Source organism: Rattus norvegicus, chromosome 9 (genome assembly GCF_021556685.1).
Source record: "Rattus norvegicus strain SHRSP/BbbUtx chromosome 9, alternate assembly SHRSP_T2T, whole genome shotgun sequence".
Classification (NCBI taxonomy): Eukaryota; Metazoa; Chordata; class Mammalia; order Rodentia; family Muridae; genus Rattus; species Rattus norvegicus.
The window spans coordinates 71,690,603-71,712,404 of NC_141542.1; the positions used below are offsets into that span (position 1 = coordinate 71,690,603).

The 21,802-nt window shown below is 40.8% G+C and overlaps 1 protein-coding gene across 3 annotated transcripts in view; it reads right to left on the minus strand.

Moving 5' to 3' along the window:
* Sf3b1 (splicing factor 3b, subunit 1) overlaps window positions 1-18,232 on the minus strand; it is a 39,775-nt gene extending 21,543 nt beyond the window's left edge. Inside the window, exons 1-7 of one of the 3 annotated variants that reach the window (XR_015628952.1) lie at window positions 18,076-18,132; window positions 9,492-9,658; window positions 6,608-6,712; window positions 6,209-6,323; window positions 4,708-4,763; window positions 4,324-4,403; window positions 2,030-2,200 (exon numbers count right to left, since the gene is read on the minus strand). Coding sequence is in view for 2 of the 3 variants with exons in the window: in NM_053426.1 (NP_445878.1) it covers window positions 2,030-2,200; window positions 4,324-4,403; window positions 6,209-6,323; window positions 6,608-6,712; window positions 9,492-9,658; window positions 18,076-18,103 (666 nt within the window). In the remaining variant the exon portion in view is untranslated. 3 annotated transcript variants of the gene reach the window in all.
* Between the last annotated feature and the right edge of the window lie 3,570 nt (window positions 18,233-21,802).

A 21,802-nucleotide genomic window follows, 5' to 3' on the forward strand; every position in this document is an offset into this window, starting at 1 on the left:
ACTCATGGGAGTATACTGTCTCTACGACGTGAGTCCTATGTGGAACCCAGACTATCAAGCTTGGCAGCAAGACAAAGGGAAGAAAGATTAAAGTGGATTTAAGTAATTTATCCAAAAATGTAAAACAGCTCTGAATATCCAAGGGGGGAGGGGGGTAAGACGGCCCAGAAACTGGCTTGTATTTCATAATCCTGCCTCACCCTCTCCTAGAGGGAACACCACTACATTCAGCTCATAAAGATTTTTATTCATGATGGGAAAAAAAGATGATTCTGGATAGAGGCAGGTGGGTCAAGTCTAGCCTGGTCTACAGAGCTAGTTCCAGGACAACCAAGGCTACACAGGGAAAACCCTGTCTCAAAAAGACAACCACCACCACCGCCGCCACCTCTGGATTAGGTAAGTAATGAATAAAAACCAATTATTCACAATCTTAATTTGCCCTTCCTACAAAAAGAAAAGGTGGGAATATGAATCTTCTGACTGGCATGCATCCTAATTTCCATAAATGAGCAAGAGAAAGGTAGGTCTGAGTCCTAATAACTTTTCTAGAAACACATAAACATGGCTCAAGAAGGCTCATAAGTTAAGATCATTTAGCTGCTCTTGCACAGAACCTGAGTTCAGTTCCCACCACTCACAATGGTAGCTCACAACAACCTCTAACTCCAATTCCAATGGATCTGACATTTGCTCCTGAGTAGCTGCACACATGTGGTAAACATTCAGACTACACATAACTAAAAGTAATGGGGTTGGGGATTATCTTAGCGGTAGAGCGCTTGCCTAGCAAGTGCAAGGCCCTGGGTTCAATCCCCAGCTCCGAAAAAAAAGAAAATTAAAAAAAAAAAAAAAAGTAAATCTTGTAAGAAAAATAAACTCTTCTAGTTAGATGAAACATATAGCTAGGCAGCTTTGAGTAGAACAAGTTTATCTTGGCTTTAAAATTTTAATTATGATGGACTAGGCATGGTGACATAAGACTTTAATCTTAGCACTCATAAAGCACAGAGAAGAGAATCTCTGAGTCTAAAGTCAGCCTGGTCTCCATAGCTAATTCCAGGCTAGCTAGGGATACACAGTGAAACCTTGTCTTTATAGATGATCCAAGCCAGATAGCGGTGGTATAAATCCAGCACTGGGAAGACAGAAGCGGATGCATCTTTATGAGTTCAAGGCCAGGCTGGTCCACAGAGTGGCTACACAGAGAAACTCTGTCTTGAAGACAGAGACAGAAACAGAGGCAAACAAAGACAGAGAGACAGATCAATAGTGTATAAGAGAGCCAAGAATATAGTAGTGTTACCCAATTGCCAACCGTGACCAAGCCTTATCCAACAAGAAAATAAGGAAAATTATATTGTACTCCACAATGTAACATACCACATGCTTAAAATTAACATTCTAACCCTAAGTGGTAGCCAGGCACATATGCAGCATTTATGAGACAGAGGCAGATGAATCTCTGAATTTGATGCCACTCTGGTCTATAAGAACAAGTTCCAGGGGTTGGGGATTTAGCTCAGTGGTAGCAAGCACAAGGCCCTGGGTTCGGTCCCCAGCTCAAAAAAGTTCCAGGCGCTACAAAGCAAAACATGCCTCTAAGAAAAAAAAAAAAAAAAAGTAAAACAAAACAAAACCACAAATAAATAAAAATTAAACTAAAAAAGAACATTCCATTCCTCAACATATGGAATAAAAATAAGCTGTGTCTCAAAGCCCTATTCAGGTATTGAGGCTGTAACTCCTGATGTGACAGATTTTGGAGACTGGAGATATTCAAGGTTAGATGAAATCAAAAGAAGACTGAGAGAAAAGTTATGAGAAAACAGTGACAAAGTGTTCTCCACAGACAGCAACTCTGCTAGCACTGTGATTCTCAACTTCAAACCTCCATAATTGAGAAATAGGGACATATAAACTTCTGTCACTTAAGCCACCTACTCAATAGTAACTTGTTTTACAAACCCAAATATGAACACAGTCCAGAGAGAAAAATGTGAAAATAGCAATAAAAATAAAAGATTACCTCTGCCTGATCCCAACTTGACAGCTTTTTGGGAGTGGCACCAGGAGTCTGGTCAGCAGTTTGATCCCAGCGCCGTTTTCGTTTTGAGGGAGGCTGGGATGCTGCTGCTCCGTTGACAACTTTTAGTTCTCCAGCTTTAGCTTTTTCTGCTAGTTGTTGCCTAATTTCTCTCTGAAAAACATTTGAAAGATCAGAGAGCATTTATCTTTCATATTTCATTAGATGGAAGAAACTCAATGAGCTTATGCCTACCAAGCATGCTTGAGATCCTTGTCAATCCTCAGCACCAGAAAATAGGAAGGAAAGAAAAGTTTGTATGCTACTAGTATATTCATTTCTTTTCAGTGAGCTATACTGCATTCTATTCACGGCCGGGTGTTGGTGGTCCATGCCTTTAAACACAGCACTGGGAGGCAGAGGCAGGTGAATTCTAGGACAGCACAGCCTATAAAAAACTGTCTCCGGGGTTGGGGGTTTAGCTCAGTGGTAGAGCGCTTACCTAGGAAGCGCAAGGCCCTGGGTTCGGTCCCCAGCTCCGAAAAAAAAGAACCAAAAAAAAAAAAAAAAAACTGTCTTGGGGTTGGGGGTTTAGCTCAGTGGTAGAGCGCTTGCCTAGCAACAAGGCCCTGGGTTCGGTCCCCAGCTCCGAAAAAAAGAAAAAAAAAAAAAACTGTCTCCAAAAATATAAAAATAAAAAAAACACATTCTGCTCCTACTGATACCATTACTTATCTTTAATATTGTGTATTTAGTTATAAATCATTGTCTTTCTTCCTAAACAGTACATATGCAACCCTAGAATTTTTAACAGCCTACGCTTTGAAGCTAGTTCTTATTGAAAAATAAAATTTCTAGTCAGTGAGGCTAGAAGGTAATCTTATAATCTCCCTAGTCAGTAAGTAAATGTCCACTTAACAGCAGAGAACTGAAAAATATGCACGTGAAAGTCTTTAAGACTCAAGACATAAAGATAAGCCAGGTGCGGTGGCACATGCCTGTGACCCACAGGTTAAGGCAGGCATATTAGTTTGCATCCAAGACCAATGAGAGAATTCTAGTCCAGCCAGGAATGCATAGCAAGACTCTTGTCGCAAAAACAAAAGAGAACTAAAAACATGAAAATAAAACTTAGTAGCGTAATAAACGCATTTAATTCACCCTTTCATTTTAAGATGAAATCACCTTTTAATCACCTAACAAATCCTACTGACTTTTATTGTTAATAAAGATACAGGAGCTATTACAACAAGCCAAGAGAATCTCAGTGATGTGCATCTGTCATCCTTTAACGCTCAGGAGGCTTTAACGTTCAGAGGGCCAGCCTATGAATATAGGGCTACAGAGTGAGTTCTAGGTTAGCCTGAGCTACAGGAAGACCCTACACAAACAACAATAAAATTATTAGGACCAGTGATGGCAAGCCAGCTCAGCTGGCAATAGCACTTTTTGCCACCAAGCCCAATAATCCCTGGAACGCTCTTGGTAGAACAGAACTAACTCCTGCCAGTTGCCACCTGGCTTCCACAGGCACACCATGGCGTGTACCATGGCATAAGCATGCACACACAAATAAATGTAATGAAAGCCAAAAATACAAAAACAGTTGAGGTTTGGCTTGCTAGCATTGCATCCATGTTAGCACAGAATGCTCTCTGTAAGCCAAAAGGATTATTTAAAATTCTCCATCTATTGCCAAACCCAATCTCCAGTAGGTAGTCATCAAAAATTGTGACCACTAGCTTCATGAGGTACACTAGTAACCTCCCTTAAATGCCTCCCCAAGCAAACAAGCACATACGGGAAGCCAGGGAACTTCTGGAAACCAAAATATCAAGTGTCAAGGGTCATACAATGCTGGGATATTTTTTAACTTTTTTTGGTTCTTTTTTTTTTTCGGAGCTGGGGACCGAATTTTTTAACTTTTTATGATTGAAATGCTACAGTCCAATTGTGATTGTTCACACCTTTAATTCCAGCACTTTGGAGGGGAAAGCAGGCAGATCTCTCTGAATTTTAGGCCAGCCAGGGCTATATAATGAGACCACCTTTTAAAAGTAATTTAAAAAAAAAGAAAAACAGATGCTGAGCAGTATAGTACACAGCTTTAAGCTCAGCACTGGAGAGACAAGTGTTTGACTGGAGACTCAGAGTTTGAGTTAAGAGCAGTCTAGTCTCCATAAAGTTCCAGCACAGTCAGGGGTACATGGAGAAACGGGGGGATTGCTGTGAACATCAAAACCTAGATAAATACTGACATTATTTCACAACCATTACACTGAGAAAGCAGTTCCTACCTCTTCCTTAGTCAAATGTTGTTCTCGCATAACATCCATGTAGGTTCTAGCATTCATTTTTGGATCAGGGGTCTTCCCTCCTGCAGAAAAGAACAGCAACAGGACAAGAGCACAATAAATAAAGGGTATTGGGTTCAACTGATTTCTCTGCCCTGCTCTAATATTATGTTATTCCATAATCATTTAATTTATTTTTTGGTGGAAAACTTTGATAATTATACATCTTACTTTTATTGAGTTTGCTGATCAATTTAACCTGTTTGAACACAAACATATCTACAGCAGTTTAAAACAATTATTTTAATGCATATATAAAGCAAAATGACAGCACAGTTTAGTCTTCAGAAGTGATGGGTTCCTGGGTTGCTAATCCGGAATACGTACACTTTCGTGCCTTTGTCTCCATCAGCAGTTCTGACTTCAAGCAGCAGAATAGAAGCCTAGAAAATTATCTCTTTACCATTAGTAACACTTTGGAAAGATATTTATATTCAAAACATTACCTGTTGCAAGCTGTTAAAATCCTGACTATAGTAACTGACTAACATAGGTTCTTCATACAGTGATCTAAACAGTTGTAACTTAGAAAATCTGATTATAAAAAAATATTCCTACAATCATATTTTCACGTCACATTACTAAAAAGGGCTTCATTCTTTTTAAAGTTTTTTCCTTGACCCAATATATAATTCTATTTCTTAGAAAGTACAATCATAACTGGAAACATATAACTTATGATATATTATTCTACCAGTTACTATGATGCACACAAAAGAAAAGTGGTGTACAAAGAGATGTGTTCGTCTCTTGGTTAAAATTTCAATATTTGCTTTTCAAACTGCAAAATATCTTAAAGAAGCCCAAACAGTATATAACAAGAACCACAAAGGCACACTATGCTTTAGAAAAGTGATAATAGCTATACAAATAGTATAGCATTAAAATTTAGGACAAAATAATAAAATTCTAAGACATCTCCTATGCTGACGATCATGCCCAATTGGTAGTGTCATTCTTTCTGACACTAGCTCTGATAAGACTTCCTTTGGAATACTTTTTCACCATAATCTAGAGAGGATGTGTTGAACTGCACCCTTAAGAATGCAGACAGGACTGGCATATAGCAGTACTGCTGTAGGAAAGAAATTAAGGACAGTTAGTATGGGCCTGTGAATTCTGACATACATGTTTAAATCAATTACAATTATGCAAGTAAAGCAAATATCCCTATTAATTCATGCAGGCTGAAAGTCTAATTTGAAAACCTGCAGCAGAATCTATTTTTAAAAACAGGCACTTAGTTTTGATGGTGGGACTCAACTCACCTGAGGAAATCTTCCATCAGGCTCACTATGCCCCTTGCACACTACAATTAGCAAAACAGACTCCAACGATTAAACACCAAAGTCTTTGTATATAACTTTGTTTAACTATACAAAGTTGAATACAGCAAAGTAGGTGCATTTACTAAGCTATAACAGAGGGGAACTAGTGTGAGAAACAGTTTCTCAAAAGTAACAATCCAAAACTCTAGAATTTGGAATGAAAACTTTGCAATAATTTGCAAGTATTTTGAGCAGAAAAACACATTTGTTCAAAGTATACCAAGAGTACCCAAAACAAAAGTAAAAGAAAAACCTTTAACCCTTTGCGTTTCTATGGCATTGGCTCATTATTTTCTTGTCCTTCTACCTGGAAAGAAAACTTGCATTATAAAGATGAAGAATATGGCATCTGTGACTTCAACCAAATCTATACAAATCTATAAGGGGGTCTTTAAAAACGAAAAGCAAATCCATAAGCATGCCAAAAAAAATCAAAGGGCTAAAGACAACTTAATTAAAATAAATGTCTGAATACTTATAGAAAAGTGGGAAAGAATTACCATCTGCAAAAGGATCAAGACGCTCTGGGGAAATTATCATGGTCCGCCTATGCTTTTTATATTCATCTTCCCGGTCTGCAATCTTTGGAGGACGATGCTCAGCGAATGGATCATACTGAAAGAAATATAGGTCTCATTTAATACTCACTCTAATAAATAACCAACCCCTCCCCACTACAAACATCAAATAATAAACCATTGCTGAAGAAAAGTGTGTATGGCTGATCAGTTTCCAAAAGTCGAAATTTCATGTAATAACTGCCTTTACAAAACAATTATTTAAGACTCCCCCAAGAAAGCTCTTCTCTCAAAACATTCTCAGAATTGACTGCTAAAATTCCTGTGCTCCCATGGAAACTCATTCCCTTTTTGTAAGCTGAATAAACCGTGAAGCATCACCTGTTCTGTTGACTGTGGTATATCATTAAGCAATGCCACAGGGGCATGATATCCAGGCTTCTTCTGACCAAGCAAGCTAGTGGATGATGAGTAGTCATCGTCATCCTGCAATCAAACACCCAGAAGGTCACAACATAAAAATCAACATGACGAAATAATTATTATCAAAGATATTGACTTCCCCAACAACATGTTTACACAGCATTATGCACTCATACATTCTACTTTAAAATAAAACGTTTCTTTTTTTTTTTTTCCTTTTTTTCGGAGCTGGGAACCGAACCCAGGGCCTAACCTAACCCACTGAGCTAAATCCCCAACCCCAATAAAACGTTTCTTAATTCTACAACATACAGTCATCTCTGTCTTTCACTACTAGGTAAGAGAACTAAGTACTATGACAAATATGGTTGTACCAACACAGAATTCCTAATCCTAGCACTTGGTTAAGGCAGAGACAAGAAGATTCTAAGTATAAGGTCAGTGTCAACAAGAATATTGAGACTGTCTCAAAACACATGCACACACACGAGAAAGAGAGGCAGACGACAGTCAGACACAGAGAGAGAATGAGTGTGTATGTAGGGAGACACCCTCTGCAAAAACTAGTCTCTGACCATCAGCCTCTAGAATTTCACCTTTGGGACAATCATATAAAGTGGGGGAAAAAGTACCAGTGACAAAGCTATGACCTGGATCCCCCCCACCCCCCCGGAGCTGGGGACCGAACCCAGGGCCTCAAGCGCTCTACCACTGAGCTAAATCCCCAACCCCTGACCTGGATTTTATAAAAATAATCAGGTTGAGCCAGGCATGGTTGAGGGCACATACAGTGCATGAGAGGCAGAAGCAGGTAGATCTCTATAAATTTAAGACGAGCCTGGTCTACATAGAAAGTTGGAAGACACCCAAGGTTTTATTTTTATATATATATAGAGAGAGTAAGATCCTATTTCTAAATAAAATGAAATAACAACAAAAATTTCATCATCAGTATAAAGTATCAAAAAGTAATCACACAAAACCAATTAAATAGCTATATCACCAAACATTTGAACATTTGAGATAGTCAGAAAAGCTATGTACAATTTACATAAAAATGTTGATGTTCTGTTTTGTTCAGCTAAAATTGAACATCTGTATCACAAATTCCTCTCAAGTTCAGAAACTGTCCAGAAGAGAGGGAACAAAGATTCTAAGAGGCAGACTGAAAAGGATAGGGTAACAGTGTCTTCTGGACATGCGAGGACTGCTGCCTTCAGGAACTCACAGCAGCTGTGGCTGCCTACACAAGAATAAACCAGTCAGTCAGCACTGCAGCACGGGGCAGGCAGGCAGGCAGGCAGGCTTCATGAACTCCAACCCCCAGCTGAGGAACTACTGACAGCTGATGACTTCAGGAGGGAAAGTTTTAAGGGTACGACTGCCATACTACAGTGGATATTCCACACCTATAAGTATGTTAGCAGCACAAACTAGTCTCAAAAAGTTATTTTTTAAAAAAGAGATAGAGTTGGAAGGACATGGGGTAAGTCTGGAAAAGGGGAAGGGGTAGATGGTGAATAAGATCAAGATACAGGTGCTGGAGAGATGGCTCAGTGGTTAAGAGCACTTGACTGCTCTTCCAGAGGACCTGAGTTCAATTCCCAGAAACCACATGGTGGCTCACAACCATCTGTAAAGAGATCCGATGCCCTCTTCTGGTGTGTCTGAAGACAGCTACAGTGTACTTATATATAATAAATGAATAAATCTTTTAAAAAAATCAAGATACAATATAAGCAAGTGTGAAATTCCCAAAGAATAAAAATAATACATTTATTTTTAAAAAGCTGAAGTAGATACAACAGCTCAAGAAAAACTTAAGTATAGTGGCACAAGCCTATAATCCCAGCACCCCGATGGACCTATAAGGAGATCCTGTTCAAAACAACAACAGGGCTGGAGAGATGGCTCAGCGGTTAAGAGTACTGACTGCTCTTCCTGAGATCCTGAGTTCAATTCCCAGCAACCACGTGGTGGCTCAAAACCATCTGTAATGGGATCCAATGCCCTCTTCTGGTGTGTCTGAAGACAGCTACAGGGTACTACTCATATAAATAAAATAAATCTTTAAAAAAGAAAAAATATTAAAAAAAAAAAACAACAAAAAACAACATAATTTAAAGGGCTGGTGAGCCCAGAGGTAAAGCATTTGTTAGAATGAACAAGACCTGAAAAGCTGGATCCAAAAACAGGAATCAACTCACAAAAACTGGATGTGGTGAAAGAACAAGTCTGAAAAACGACTATTTACAGTCCAGTCACCTTTTCCATAGAGTATTCTGGACAGGATTAGGTAACAAGAATTTATATCACGAATGACATGAAAGTGCTTTATATATCATGTAACAATATTCAGATAAGAACAATATTCAGATAAGTTTTCCACAAAATTCCAAAACTGAGCACTTTAGGAGTTATCTGAGGGCATGGTGAGGGTGGCCCCAGTATTTAGCAGGCAAAAGAAGGCTGACTGTGAAACTTCAGAAACCAGGGAGAGTTACGGTAGCATGCCCCTTTAGTCCCAGTAGTTGGAAGACAGACAGGTAAAGTTTGAGGCCAGCACGGTCTACATATAGGATCACAGAGAGGGCAGGTGTGAGTATGTGTGTGGATAGGTCTACATATCCAATTCCAGGCTAGCTAGGACTACAAAGAGAAGAGTGTGTGTGTGTGTGTGTGTGTGTGTGTGTGTGTGTGTGTATAAAACTATTTTCTCTATGTGTGTGTGTCATTAAACTGTTTCTCTCCTTTTAACCATGCAACTCAAACAGAAAATTCCTATTTTTCTCTCAAAAACATAAAACAAAAAACCTTGCGTCCTAGATAATTTGTAACTTACATCTTCAAGTTCAGTCGCAGCAATTGATGTCACATATCCAGCAAACCTGCTATCACTTCCACCATAAATTTCTTGGTCATAATAACCTGTGGAATCAAGGCCCACTCCTTGGGCTTCATCAAGAGCTGCCTTCTTGCCTTGAATTTCTCGAATCTGTGCTTCGATATCTGTAAGAAAGAAAACAATTTCATGTTCTAAAGAGCTCTCAGTATAATTTATCTCCTTATTAGGTCTTTTCAAAATATCAGCAAATAGAGAAAAACTTAGTAAGAGGCTAAAAGAGCTATCAGTATTAAGTACACCTACACATACATTACATTTCCTTACCTCAACAGATCAAAGGAACCCAAAGATCTGATTTACTATCTCCTCAACAACTTAACCCCAACCATTAGAATGGGTTATCAAAATTATCCTTGAAATTCTAAATCTTCCCCCAACTGAAAATTAAACCTACTTTAAAATATGTACTTGTTGGGGTGTGGAGAGATGGCTCAGCAAGGGGTCCTGAGTTCAATTCCCAGCAACTGAGTGGTGGCTCACAACCATCTGTAATAGGATCTGAGGTATCTACAGTACTCACATACAAAATAATTAAATCCTTTTATATATATATATATATATATATATATATATATATATATATATACATACACACTAGCATGTGCAAATTATAGGTCAAATAAACAATCAGAAAACTCAGAAACTCCGTTCTCTTCTATCCTTTTGCATGGTTCCAGGATCAAACTGAGGTCACTAAGCTTGTTTGACAAGTGACTTACTAAGTAATCCCTGGCAGTCAGAAAAATTAAAAATGTTGGACCAGTTATTTAACAATTATTTAAACTTGCCACTACCAGAATTGCGAGACATTCAGTAGTAAATCAGTTGCTTAGCACTCTAAGCTCCTCAGTCTGATACCTAGCCTCATGTGTTATGTTACAGCAAAAAATAAAACCCACCAAAGAGGTAAAATAGCTTAGATCACTTCTCTGCCCTTTAGCTAAGACCAAGTATAAAACAGCTTTAGGCTGGGGCCAGTAAAGTGGACCAGCCAGTAAAGCAGCTGTTGTGAGCCATCTCCTTCTACTTGCTAAAGTCTTATTTCTCAACTGTATAGTGGACCCTGGTTACCTGGTCCAAAAGTTTCCCGCCATTCTCCCATCTTTATTTTCCCTCTTGCAGTAGGAGTACTGATATTACACATCCACTTTCATTTAGCTAACTTTTTACACATCTAACTTTTTACAGGAGTTCCAAGGATCAAATTCCTAATCCCTAAAGTCTTCTGTGAGTTAGTACGTCTAGCACTCTTCAGTTTCTTTTCAATACATACTAATTCGATTGGGTTGGGGGTTGGGGAGTTGGGGGGTTGTTGCTCAGTTGGTAGGGTGCTTACCTAGCATGAACAAATGCCCCAGCACTGTATAAACAAGTATAGTATGGTGACTATTTTGTAGCCCAGAAGAAGAGACAAGAATTCAAGGACATCTTTGGCAGCATGATTTTTAAGAACAGCTAGAACAGAGATTATGGGTAGGTCTTACAACCAGTGGACAGAGAGACTCTCCTTCACTAGGTAGGGGATCAAATGCCAGTTACAAATTATCATATTAACTGCCTAACCCCACTGAGCCCCAGCCAAGAAAAACATCGTATTCTCAAAGGTAGATGGTTTAAGAAAATTAAACAAGTTTATGGAGTCCAAAGAATGGCTGGGCCCCTTCCCCAATAAGAAAGGGACAAGGAATTAAATAAAAAGAGGCAATGAGGGGCTGGAGATGGCGCAGTGTTTGAAAAAACTGGCTGTTCTTCCTGAAGACCCATGTCTGGTTCCCAGCACCCACATGCCAGCTTACAACCATCTGTAACTCCAGTTCTGACACAATTTTCCGGCCTCCAGGGGTACAACATGTATGTGGTAACACAGACATACAAGTAGACAAAAAACCCACGCACATAAAAATTGAAATATTTTAAAAGGAAATAAAAAATAAGTTAATGGGTTTGCTGTCCCCCATTTTGTTTTTGTTTTACATCTCAAAATTCTTAGCATGTGTTACTGTATCATCTTTACAGACACAATTATCCCCTACATCACATCCCTCTTTGCACCGCTGGAAACTGTTACCACAAACAAGTAGTTGGAATTACCCTAATTTGAGCTTTATTTTAGTCTATTATCTCTTTTAACTCTGTGTCTCCTGTGTGTGTATGTGTGTGTGCGCGTGCGCACACCTATGAACCAAGAGTGGTAGTACATGTCTTTAATTCCCACCCTTGAGAGGAGGGAACACAGAAGCTGTTTGGTCAGTTTCATTTGCTCATTTGTTTCCTTCCAGAGTCCTGATGGAAGTGGTATTTGTGACCCCTTCAAAACTTGAGTCATAGCCACACTCATATTTGATTCCAGCACTCAAGAGGCAGAGGCAGACCAAACTCAAGTTCAAGGACAGTCAAGGCTACATAGAGACCCTGTCTCAAAACAACAACAAAACCTCCCCCCAGAAAACCAAACCAAACAACAACAACAAAAAAAAAACCCAATCTTAAATCAACAGTGGTGGTTCACACTTGAAACCCCTGTATTCATGAGGGCAGGGCAGGAAGATTTCTCGTAAGTTCAGGCTAGCCTGTCTTTTCTGTTAATTCCACATCAGTCAAGGGCTACATAGTGAGATCTGCCTCAAAACATACACACGAAAACAAAAAAAAAAAAAAAAAAAAAGAAAGCCACCATCCAACAGCCTGCAATCAGTCTTCTACAACATCAGTATAGTATGATGACACCACCCGAATCAGAATGGTCAGATGCACCTAACCAATACCCAGACACAGAAACTCAGAGTTCCTTGTGCTAACACATATGGCTTCTTTTCTTATTTCTTGTGCTAAAGCTTTACAATGGTACCTGAGCTAACCTCCTGGCAATGCTCCTGAGAACTAGAATTAGAGATATGGCCCACCATACTTAGCTTCCAGTTCTTTTGCCCACAGAAATCAGGAATTGTGTTTATCCTATAATGCCACCATTAGATAAGGTGTTTGTATTGGTGGTCCATGCCTTTAACTCACAGGACTCAAAAGAGGCAGGTGGACCTCTAACAACCTGGTCTATCTATGGTAATGAAATCTAGGCCAGCCAAGGCCATAAAGTGAGACCCAGTCATCAAAAACTTTTTTTTTTTGATTCTTTTTTTTCCGGAGCTGGGGACCGAACCCAGGGCCTTGCGCTTCCTAGGCAAGCACTCTACCACTGAGCTAAATCCCCAACCCCCATCAAAAACTTTTTAAAGCAAGAAAATTCAAGGTCATCCTGGGCAACATACCTTATCAAAAACTGAGAGAGAAATATATTGAAAAAGTTTGGGGTAGAGAGATGGCTCAGCAGGTAAGAGCACTGACTGCTCTTCCAGAGGTTCTGAGTTCAAATCCCAGCAACCACATGGTGGATCACAACCATCTGTAATAGGATCTAATGCCCTCTTCTGAAGCTGTCTGAAGACAGCTACAGCATACTTATTTATAATAAATAAATAAATCTTAAAAAAAACAAACCAGTTTGGTTCAATATGGCCTAAGAACAGAACCATGGAAGCTGAGGATAGTACATAGGTGACATGGCAGCACTTCTGAGGTGTCAGGTGAAGGCAGGAGGATGAGAAGTCCAAGGACAAGCAGATATGAAGTCAACCTGGTCAAAATGAGAACAAATAAAACAGAAAAAAGGCCCAAAGTGGGGTTGGGGAGGGGGGTTGTTTGATGGACACTTCCATAGAAGGAAGACACAACTATAACCAACTTCTATACAAAGAAATTCTATACCTTCCATGAGTCAAGCAAACTGAGGTAGCCATCTCTTTAAAAATAAGCAATATACAAATAGAAATGCTTGAGAATAGCACGGAAAATTATTACTGAGAAGTAAGTCACACCAGGAAGTCTGAATCAAAGACCAGTCTCAATTACTCCAATAATCTAATGATGGCCTCCAATGAAATTATTCAATAACTTTCTTAAAACACAAAAATCATCTGGAGTGGAGAGATGACTCAGCCAGTAAGAATGCTTGCATAGAACCCAACTTCAAATCCCCAAATGCCATGTTAAAACGACTGGCATAGTCATGCACATCTGTAACTCCGTGCAGAGAAGGAAAAAACAGTCTTGCTGGTCACCAGCATAGCTCCAGGTTCAGTAAGATACCCTGGCTCAAGGGAATAAACCCAACTGCCCCTTGGGGCTGGGGATTTGGCTCAGTGGTAGAGCGCTTGCCTAGGAAGCGCAAGGTCCTGGGTTCGATCCCCAGCCCCGAAAAAAAGAAAAAAAAAAAAAAAAAAAAAAACCTAACTGCCCCTTCAGCTTCCATGTGCATACAATGGGTAACACAGGCAGGGATACCTAAACACATACACATACTACACACATGCATGCATACTTACACACACAAATATTAATTTGTTACTTGGGGAAAGGAAGATCGTACTTTTTTCTATACTCACTAAAAAGCCAAAAGTCAAACCTTGCGCTATCTAAAGCCTTCCAACTTTAATGTTAAAACAGCTTTTCCTTTCAATTCAGAAGACTCTCAGAAGAATAAGCTATTTTCTACCTCTCTGATCAAACAGATGTAACAAAACTGGGTTTTAAAATACCCCTTTTCAGAGTAGGAGGGTAGTTCAATGGCAAATACTCTGTAATAAACTACAGAATCCTGGGAATTGATCCCAAACTTTGAGATCTGGAACACATAGTGTTACATTCAGAAAACCCCAGTGTCCAGTAGGCAAAGGGTTACTCTAGCTTAAGATACAAAGTGAGGATGTAATGGTGCATGCCTTTAATCCCAGCACTTGGGAAGCAGAGGCAGACAGATCTGTGAGTTTGAGACCAGTCAGGGATACATGGAGAAACCCTGAATGGGTCTCAAAACAAACAAACAAGCAAAGAGAGTAACCAGCCAGCCAGGTCCACACACTATTTCCAAGAGAAACCAAAAGTGAGGTCTAGCAAGATGGCTCAGCAGCTAAAGGCTCTTGCAGCAAGCCTGAAAACTGGAATCCAACTTCAGAAAGTTGTCCTGACTTCCACATGGTGACAGAAGCAGAAATACAAAACACAATACATAAATTTAAGGGAAAAACTAAAACAAAAATAAATACGATCCACTTCTATGAGCCTTTTTCCATAAAACTACAGGGTGTGAATTCACATGCCTACAATTCTAGCACTGAAGAGATAGAAAATCAGAAGTCAAGACCAGCCTGGACTACAAAAGACCCTTTCTCCAAAAGTAGTAAAATAAATCTAATACATGTTAATCTATCAAATAAATGTTGATTTAACACTTGGATACATATTATAGACCAGGTGCTGGAGCTATCAAGGCACATATAATTCCTGTGCACACCAATGGTAGAGAAAGCTTTAATGAGATTACTCTGATTAAAGGTGTGAACTCACTTCCTGCCAAACCTGACATCCCAGAACCTTCATCGTGGAAGGAGTGAACAACTCTTCCAAGTTGTCCTGATATTTGCACAAAGCAAATATAAATATAAAAAATTTTCAAAAGCCCTACTTTAAACAAGCATGGTGGTGCATAAGTCTGATCCCAGCACTTGGGGGATAGAGGCAAGCCAATCCAAAGCCAGCATAGCCTACCCAGAGTTTCAGGACAGCAGAAACTACATGGAGAAACTGTCTCAAAAAACAGAAAGTTCGAGGCCAGCCTGATATACAGAGCAAATTCCAAGGCAAAGCCACAAAACAAACAAACCTACCAACAAAAAAAAAAAAAACAAAAAGACTAAGACAATGAAGACTTATACTGAGGGCCACACCCCTCAGGAAAACGAATTTTGCTCCATGTTACAGTGACTTAAATGACAGTTGTAAAACACTATATTCTCCAGGAAAACGTCATTAAGAGAGCAAGAGGCCATGAAAATGCTATATACAGTTCTACTAAAAAGTTATGAGATGGGCGGTGGTGATGCGAGAATTTTAATCCCAGTACTTAAGAAACACAGATTAATCTGTGTTCAAGGCCCAGCCCCGTGTACAGAATTCCAGGTCAGCTAGGTCCAGCCAGGTCTATACAGGGAAACCCTGTCTTTGGGGGGTGGGGGGGTGGTGTTAGCATCTGACTTATACCTAATAGTGACATACAGCACCCTGCATTCAAACAGCACTTGTACAATACTAATTAATTCAACGATAAAATAATCCTAATTAGCAATTTCTGCCAATGACCTACAACTGACCAACAAGTTTGCTGGACTTCTACAATGAAAAAAACAAGAAAGAAAGAAAGAAAGAAAGAAAGAAAGAAAGAAAGAAAGAAAGAAAGAAAGAAAGAAAGAAAGAAAGAAAGAAAGAAAGAAAGAGAGAGAGAAAGAAAGAAAATAAATAAATAAATTCATCCCTAAACTTTACATTTACCAGCGCTAGAAAAATGGCTCTGCAGCTAAGAGCAGTGGCTGCTCTTCCAGAGGACCTGGGTTCAGTTCCCAGCACCCATGTGGAAGCTTCCAACTGTCTTTTACTCCACTTCCAGGGAATCTGACACCCTCACAGACATATATGTAGGAAAAACACTACTGCACATAAAATAAACTTTACATTTTCTAACAGGGAGTATGTTACATTGAAGATATCAATAAGCCAACAATCAAAGCTACAAAATATCCATAAATAAATAACCTATCAGGGCATGAAACTCTACCTATGCAGCTATGGAGATGCCAGCATGCAGTAAACCATGCTTCTGTCAGTAAACACTTCCCCTCATACCAGGCTCTGTAAGCCCAAAAAACTCACTGGTTCCCCAGAATGAAATAACCTAGCGACAGTGTTCGCACATACATGAAATAAATCATTCTTTAAAGAAAGAGAGAGAGAGATTGCAATTTAAAAAAAAAAAAAAAAAACCGGGGTTGGGGATTTAGCTCAGTGGTAGAGCGCTTAGCAAGCGCAAGACCTTGGGTTCGGTCCCCAGCTCCAGAAAAAAAAAAAAAAAAAAAAAAAAACATAAAGAAGGGGAGGGGGAGGGGTTAGGGGGATGTTTGCCCGGAAACCGGGAAAGGGAATAACACTCGAAATGTAAATAAGAAATACTCAAGTTAATAAAAAAAAAAAAAAAGTCTTGGACTAGCCAGACATAGCACACTCGGGCCTTTTAACCTTGTAGACTAGGGCCTATTCTTGTCTACATAGGAAGTTTCAGGGCAACAGGGATCACTATGTAATCTCAGAAAAGAAAAAAAGAAAACAAAAACATGTGTTGTACTTTCAGTTTAAAAACAAAAGACTAAGGCGTTAACATTTCTGGCTTTCAAAAGTGTTGATACTTTCAGTTCCTCCAATGTCCCAACAATCACCTTTTGGTCCTAAACCATCTCTCTAGAATCGTATCGGAATTCCCTCCTTACACCCTAGTCCACCACAACAACGAGTCACTTACGAGTCACGAGTGTTCTTACAAGATGTTCCCTCGGGCTCAGACATCCTCCTCTAATTTAAAACTGATTGATCCTTTTTTATCAGCACCACGTCACCACCTCCCAAAAATAACTATGCATAAATTAATGGCTCCGTTACCCAGCTTCTCAGAAAGTATTGGCTTTACTTCTCTGTACACATTCCTTTTCTAAGAGAATAAAGACTCACGTTTGTTTTCCACATCAAACTGTCAAATTTCTAACATCCTTAGCTTGTTACCTCTCTCTAACACCAAGACACACACTTAGAAAGGACTTGTTTAGTGACTTAGTAGCCATGTTGTCAGCGTAAATTTTGGCTTCTAAACCGGAAGCCAAGAAAGAGAGATTCAATCTCTCACACTCAATTCCTTCCCGTCTTCTCTGGTTCCTTCTTTATGGAATCCGGTAGCTTTTCAACATGTTTCAAGCTGTTTTACTCTTGTGGGGCATAAAATGACCGACTACCCTGAAAACTTTGGCAACTGGTCAAATCTGCCCTTCCTTCCTTCTTTCTTACTCCTGGTTCTCCAACATTTAGCTCTCAAAGAAAAAGAGAAACACTACGCTGAAAGTGATTTAAGGAGTAAACTACCAGATTTTATGCCGGAATCATTTCGTGCAAGCACCACCACAACATAACCCAGCCGCCTGGAGATACCTATACAACGGAGGTTTGAAGTAACAGGCCTCCGCTGAAACGGACTCCGTTAAGAGCGGCCCGAAAGCGGCTGCCGTCATTCAGGGCTTTCCAGGTGCAAACTGCCAACGACAGCGCCCAGGGAGCGAGAGAGACGTCCCTCCCATGTCCGCCTCTTGCTCCCTCCCCCGGAGTCCTCCAGAGCAAGCCGCTCGAGCGAGGCCCTCCGGCCAGAGCAAGAGAAGTCCGAAGCACCAACATCCAGCGCGGAACAAAGCACCGGCCCCGGAGTGCAAGAGGACGCCATTACGAGGGTAGCGGCCTGCGCCGAAGAGCCGAGCAGGCCCCGCCGCGCTGACTCGGCCCAGGCCAGAGATGCCTCGCGAAGACGCCGAAAGCCAAGAGAGAGGGACGCATCTGGCTGGCTGCCGAGGTCGCGCGTGGGAAGGGAAAGGCCGCTTACCTTCGTGAGTCTTGGCGATCTTCGCCATTTTGTCCACTCGAACACACAGACGGAACTGGCGCTCCCAAGGACTTCCGCTCGCCTCCGCCAACACAAGAAGCAGGCCGCACTCTGAGCCTGCGCACACGAGAACGCGCGCCGCACCGTGGCACGTAGTCCAACTGCCACCTAAATAAAATTGCGAGGTGCATGATGGGAATAGGAGGGGCCAGGGCGGGCTCCCGGCGGCTTCCTTAAACAGCGAGCGAGGCTGAAGAGAATGGCTGCTCTCCAAGTGAAACGCGTCTTCTCAGAGCCATTAATTCAAGCTCTTGGAAGACAAAAGGCAGTTCGAGACCCGCCTGATCTACAAAGAGAGTTCCAGGGAAGACTGGGCTACATAGACAAACCCTGTCTCAAAAAAAGCAAACGAAAGGAAGGGAAAGGAGAGAGAAAAAAGAAAAAGAACAGATTATTCTAAGGGAGTTAAATGCTGGGGCCGGAGATGAAGTATATAACCCAGCCCTCAAAAGGTGAGACAGGAAGATCCAGAGTTCAAGGTCAACCTCTGCTACATAACGAATTTGGAAATAAACTAGGCTCTTAGCCTTGGTTCCCAGAAGCCTGGCTCAAAAATAGATACATTGTCTCAAAAAAAAAGGGAAAGAAAGAAAGAACTCCCAGATTCAGGACAGTGGAAAACAGAAAGGGCACCATTGGAAACTTTAGGACAGGTTGGAGAGATGACCCAAAGGTTAAGAAACGGTTGCTCTCCCAGAGAACCCAGATTTAATTCCCAGCACTCACATGGCCCCTCACAAACTAAATCCAGTCCAGGTATCTGATGGACCTATGAACACTACATACATACACATTATTTTAAAGAAAAAGAGAAACTGTCTAGAAAAAGCTTGCTGCATAGCCTCACAATGAGGCATGGAGAAATATGGATAGTTTTTCAAGCAATGTTTCCTTCAGGTGTGCATTATTAAAAGGATTTGATGTAAAAGAAACTCAAAGTAATAGAATTGATGTAGTAATTACTAATAGGTTTGCTTACGAGACATTAAATTACACAAAGTAGAATTTAGCTAAAGGAATGCTGCCCTCAAAATACCCCCCAAAAAACAGTATGATACCCAGACCTGTTAAAGTTTACGATGCCTAAGATGGCAATGCTTGTTCAGTATTGACCAGCCATTAGGCCTGCCCCCACACCATAGAACACTTTCCTAACAGGCAGCTCAAGGGGGATAGGGTCACAAGCAGTGTTAAGTCCTGATTTGCAATAAAGCCCAGTTCTCTTCTCGAGAAATAATTCTGTCCGGTGGGCAAGATGACCCCAGGTAATGGCTAGTTGAAAAAGAACAGCATGGGTGTACTTAAAATAATTCTTGCAATAACTTTGCTGTGATCAGGCAAAGAGGAGTGACCTATTGACCAGATTTGCAGCTTTCTATCGCTGTTTAAATTGTTCTAAATGTAACCCAGGGCTGGGACCTAAATTACAAATTTAAGGATGGCCTCATACTCAGAGAAAATAAGCCTAAGGTGTATCCAAGTTTTGAGACAGGGTCTCTCTGTGTAGTCTTGGCTGTCCTGGTGTTGCCTGATAGCTCTTCCCATGAATCTGTTTCTCCATCATGGAGAGAGTTGCAGCCAGTAGGTTAGTGGCACATGCCTTTAACCCCAACACTCTGAAAGCAGAGGATCTCTGAGTTTGAGCCAGCCTGGTCTACAGAGTAAGTTCCAGGACAGCCGGGGCTACACAGAGAAACCCTGTCTCAAAAGAAAAAGCAAAACAAATTTGAGGTTTTAGAGATGACTCAGCAGTTTAGAGCACTGACTGCTCTTGCAAGAGAACCCAGGTTCATTTTCCAGCACCTACATGATTACTAACAACCATGAGCTATGGTTCAAATCCTTAGGGAATCTGACCCAACCCCTCTGGCTTCTGTGGCACACACATGGTGCACATACATACATGCAGGCAAAATACTCATACACATAAAATTTTTAAAAAGAGAATTACAGGATGGAGACCTGCAGTTTATCACATGTGAGATTTCTTGCAGCTGTGGTACAAGGAAGGGTGACCAGAGAGGAAGCACCATAGCCCGTAGGTAGTCTGTGTTTACATGCTTTTTTATAAGGTGTGGAGCAAAATTTGGCTCTGTTTTTGTTTGTTTGTTTCCTTGATAGTGTCTGACTGTGTATCTCTGGCTGTCCTGGAACTCGATCTGTAAACCAGGCTAGCCTCAGACTCAGAGATTTGCTTGCCTCTGCCTCTTGAGTGATAAGATTAAAGGTGTGTGCTACTCCAGGCCAGCTGTTTCTCCTTCTTGAATTAGATCTGGTAAGATGCCTTTAGCTGCTTGGACCGACTAAAATGACAGTAAGGACTTGACTAGATGAAACACAGGTTGGGGAAACCTGCAGAAGTCCCTCCCTGTAGCAAAATATCCCTCAGAAACAAACCACTTTTGTTATCAGAGGTCCACAACGGTGAGAGGTCATGAGCCTCTTACCCTGCCAAGCCTACACAATGGGTTATCTGTGGCCCCCAAGGGGACCTGGGAGGAAGTTAACCCAGTGAAGAAAAGGTCTGGGTAATGAAGGAGTTTCTTTGGGGCACAAGTTTGGGAGTTAGCCCTCTAATGTGGAGACACTCAGGTTAGTTTGATGGTTCCTACCCAAGAGCTCTCCCTAGCTGTCTATCCATTTAAGAATAACCAGTTCCTATCTCCATGCACTTAACTCATTATGTAGACCAGGCTAGCCTTGAACTCATAGAGAGCTGCCTATCTTTGCCTCCCTAGCACTGGAATTAAAAGCATATGCCACCATGCCTGACATTAAACAATTTTTTTAAGATTTCTTCATTTTATTCTATGTGTATGGATGTTTTATCTGTATGTGTGTACATCACATGTATGGCTGGTACCTGCTGAGGTCAAAAAAGGATATTGGATCCCCTGACACAGGACTTAGGAATGATTGAGAGCTACGATCTGGACGCTGGGAACTGAACCCTAATCATTGGCAAAAACGGTGAGTGCTTTTGACCATTAAGCCAACTATAGAATCAGTCTGCAGAAAAAAAGTCATCATTAAAAAAAAAAAAAAAGGCAAAACTGCCTGGCATGCTGATTTAGTACAAGATGGTGGGTTTTGTTGTTTTGGTTTAGTTTGTGTGTTTTGTATGTTCGTTTGTTTGTTTTATTTCCTTTTGTTTTGCTTCTTCTGGCTTTTTGTTTGTCTGTTTGATGATGGGATCTCTCTTTGTAGCCCTGGCTGTCCTGAAACTCTAGAAAGCCTAAACTGGCCTTTAACTCACAGAGATCTATGTGCCTCTGCCTCCCAACTGCTGTGATTAAAGGTCTGTGCCACTACACCCAGCAGGACAATGGTTGTAAAGTCCCTGATGGAAAGGGAGGAAAGAGGAAGTGGGGAGCAGAGCAAAGAGGGAGAAGCAGAGAGAGGAGAGGGAGGAGGGAGAAGAGGGAGAGGGGGGGGAGAGAGAGAGCCCTGCTCTCTACCCCATAGGCTGAGACTTTAGAAATGTCACACCAGCATAGCCCCCTTCCCAAACACTCCTATCCTGTTGGTACTCTAATGAGTAATTGGAGGCTGGAGACTGTTCTCTGTTCTGGTCTTGGGCTCAGTCACATAGCCAATTATTTATAACTCCCTAACTCTTAGAGCTCTTAAAAAAGCCTGTGCTAACCTCCGGCTAGGGAGAGCATCT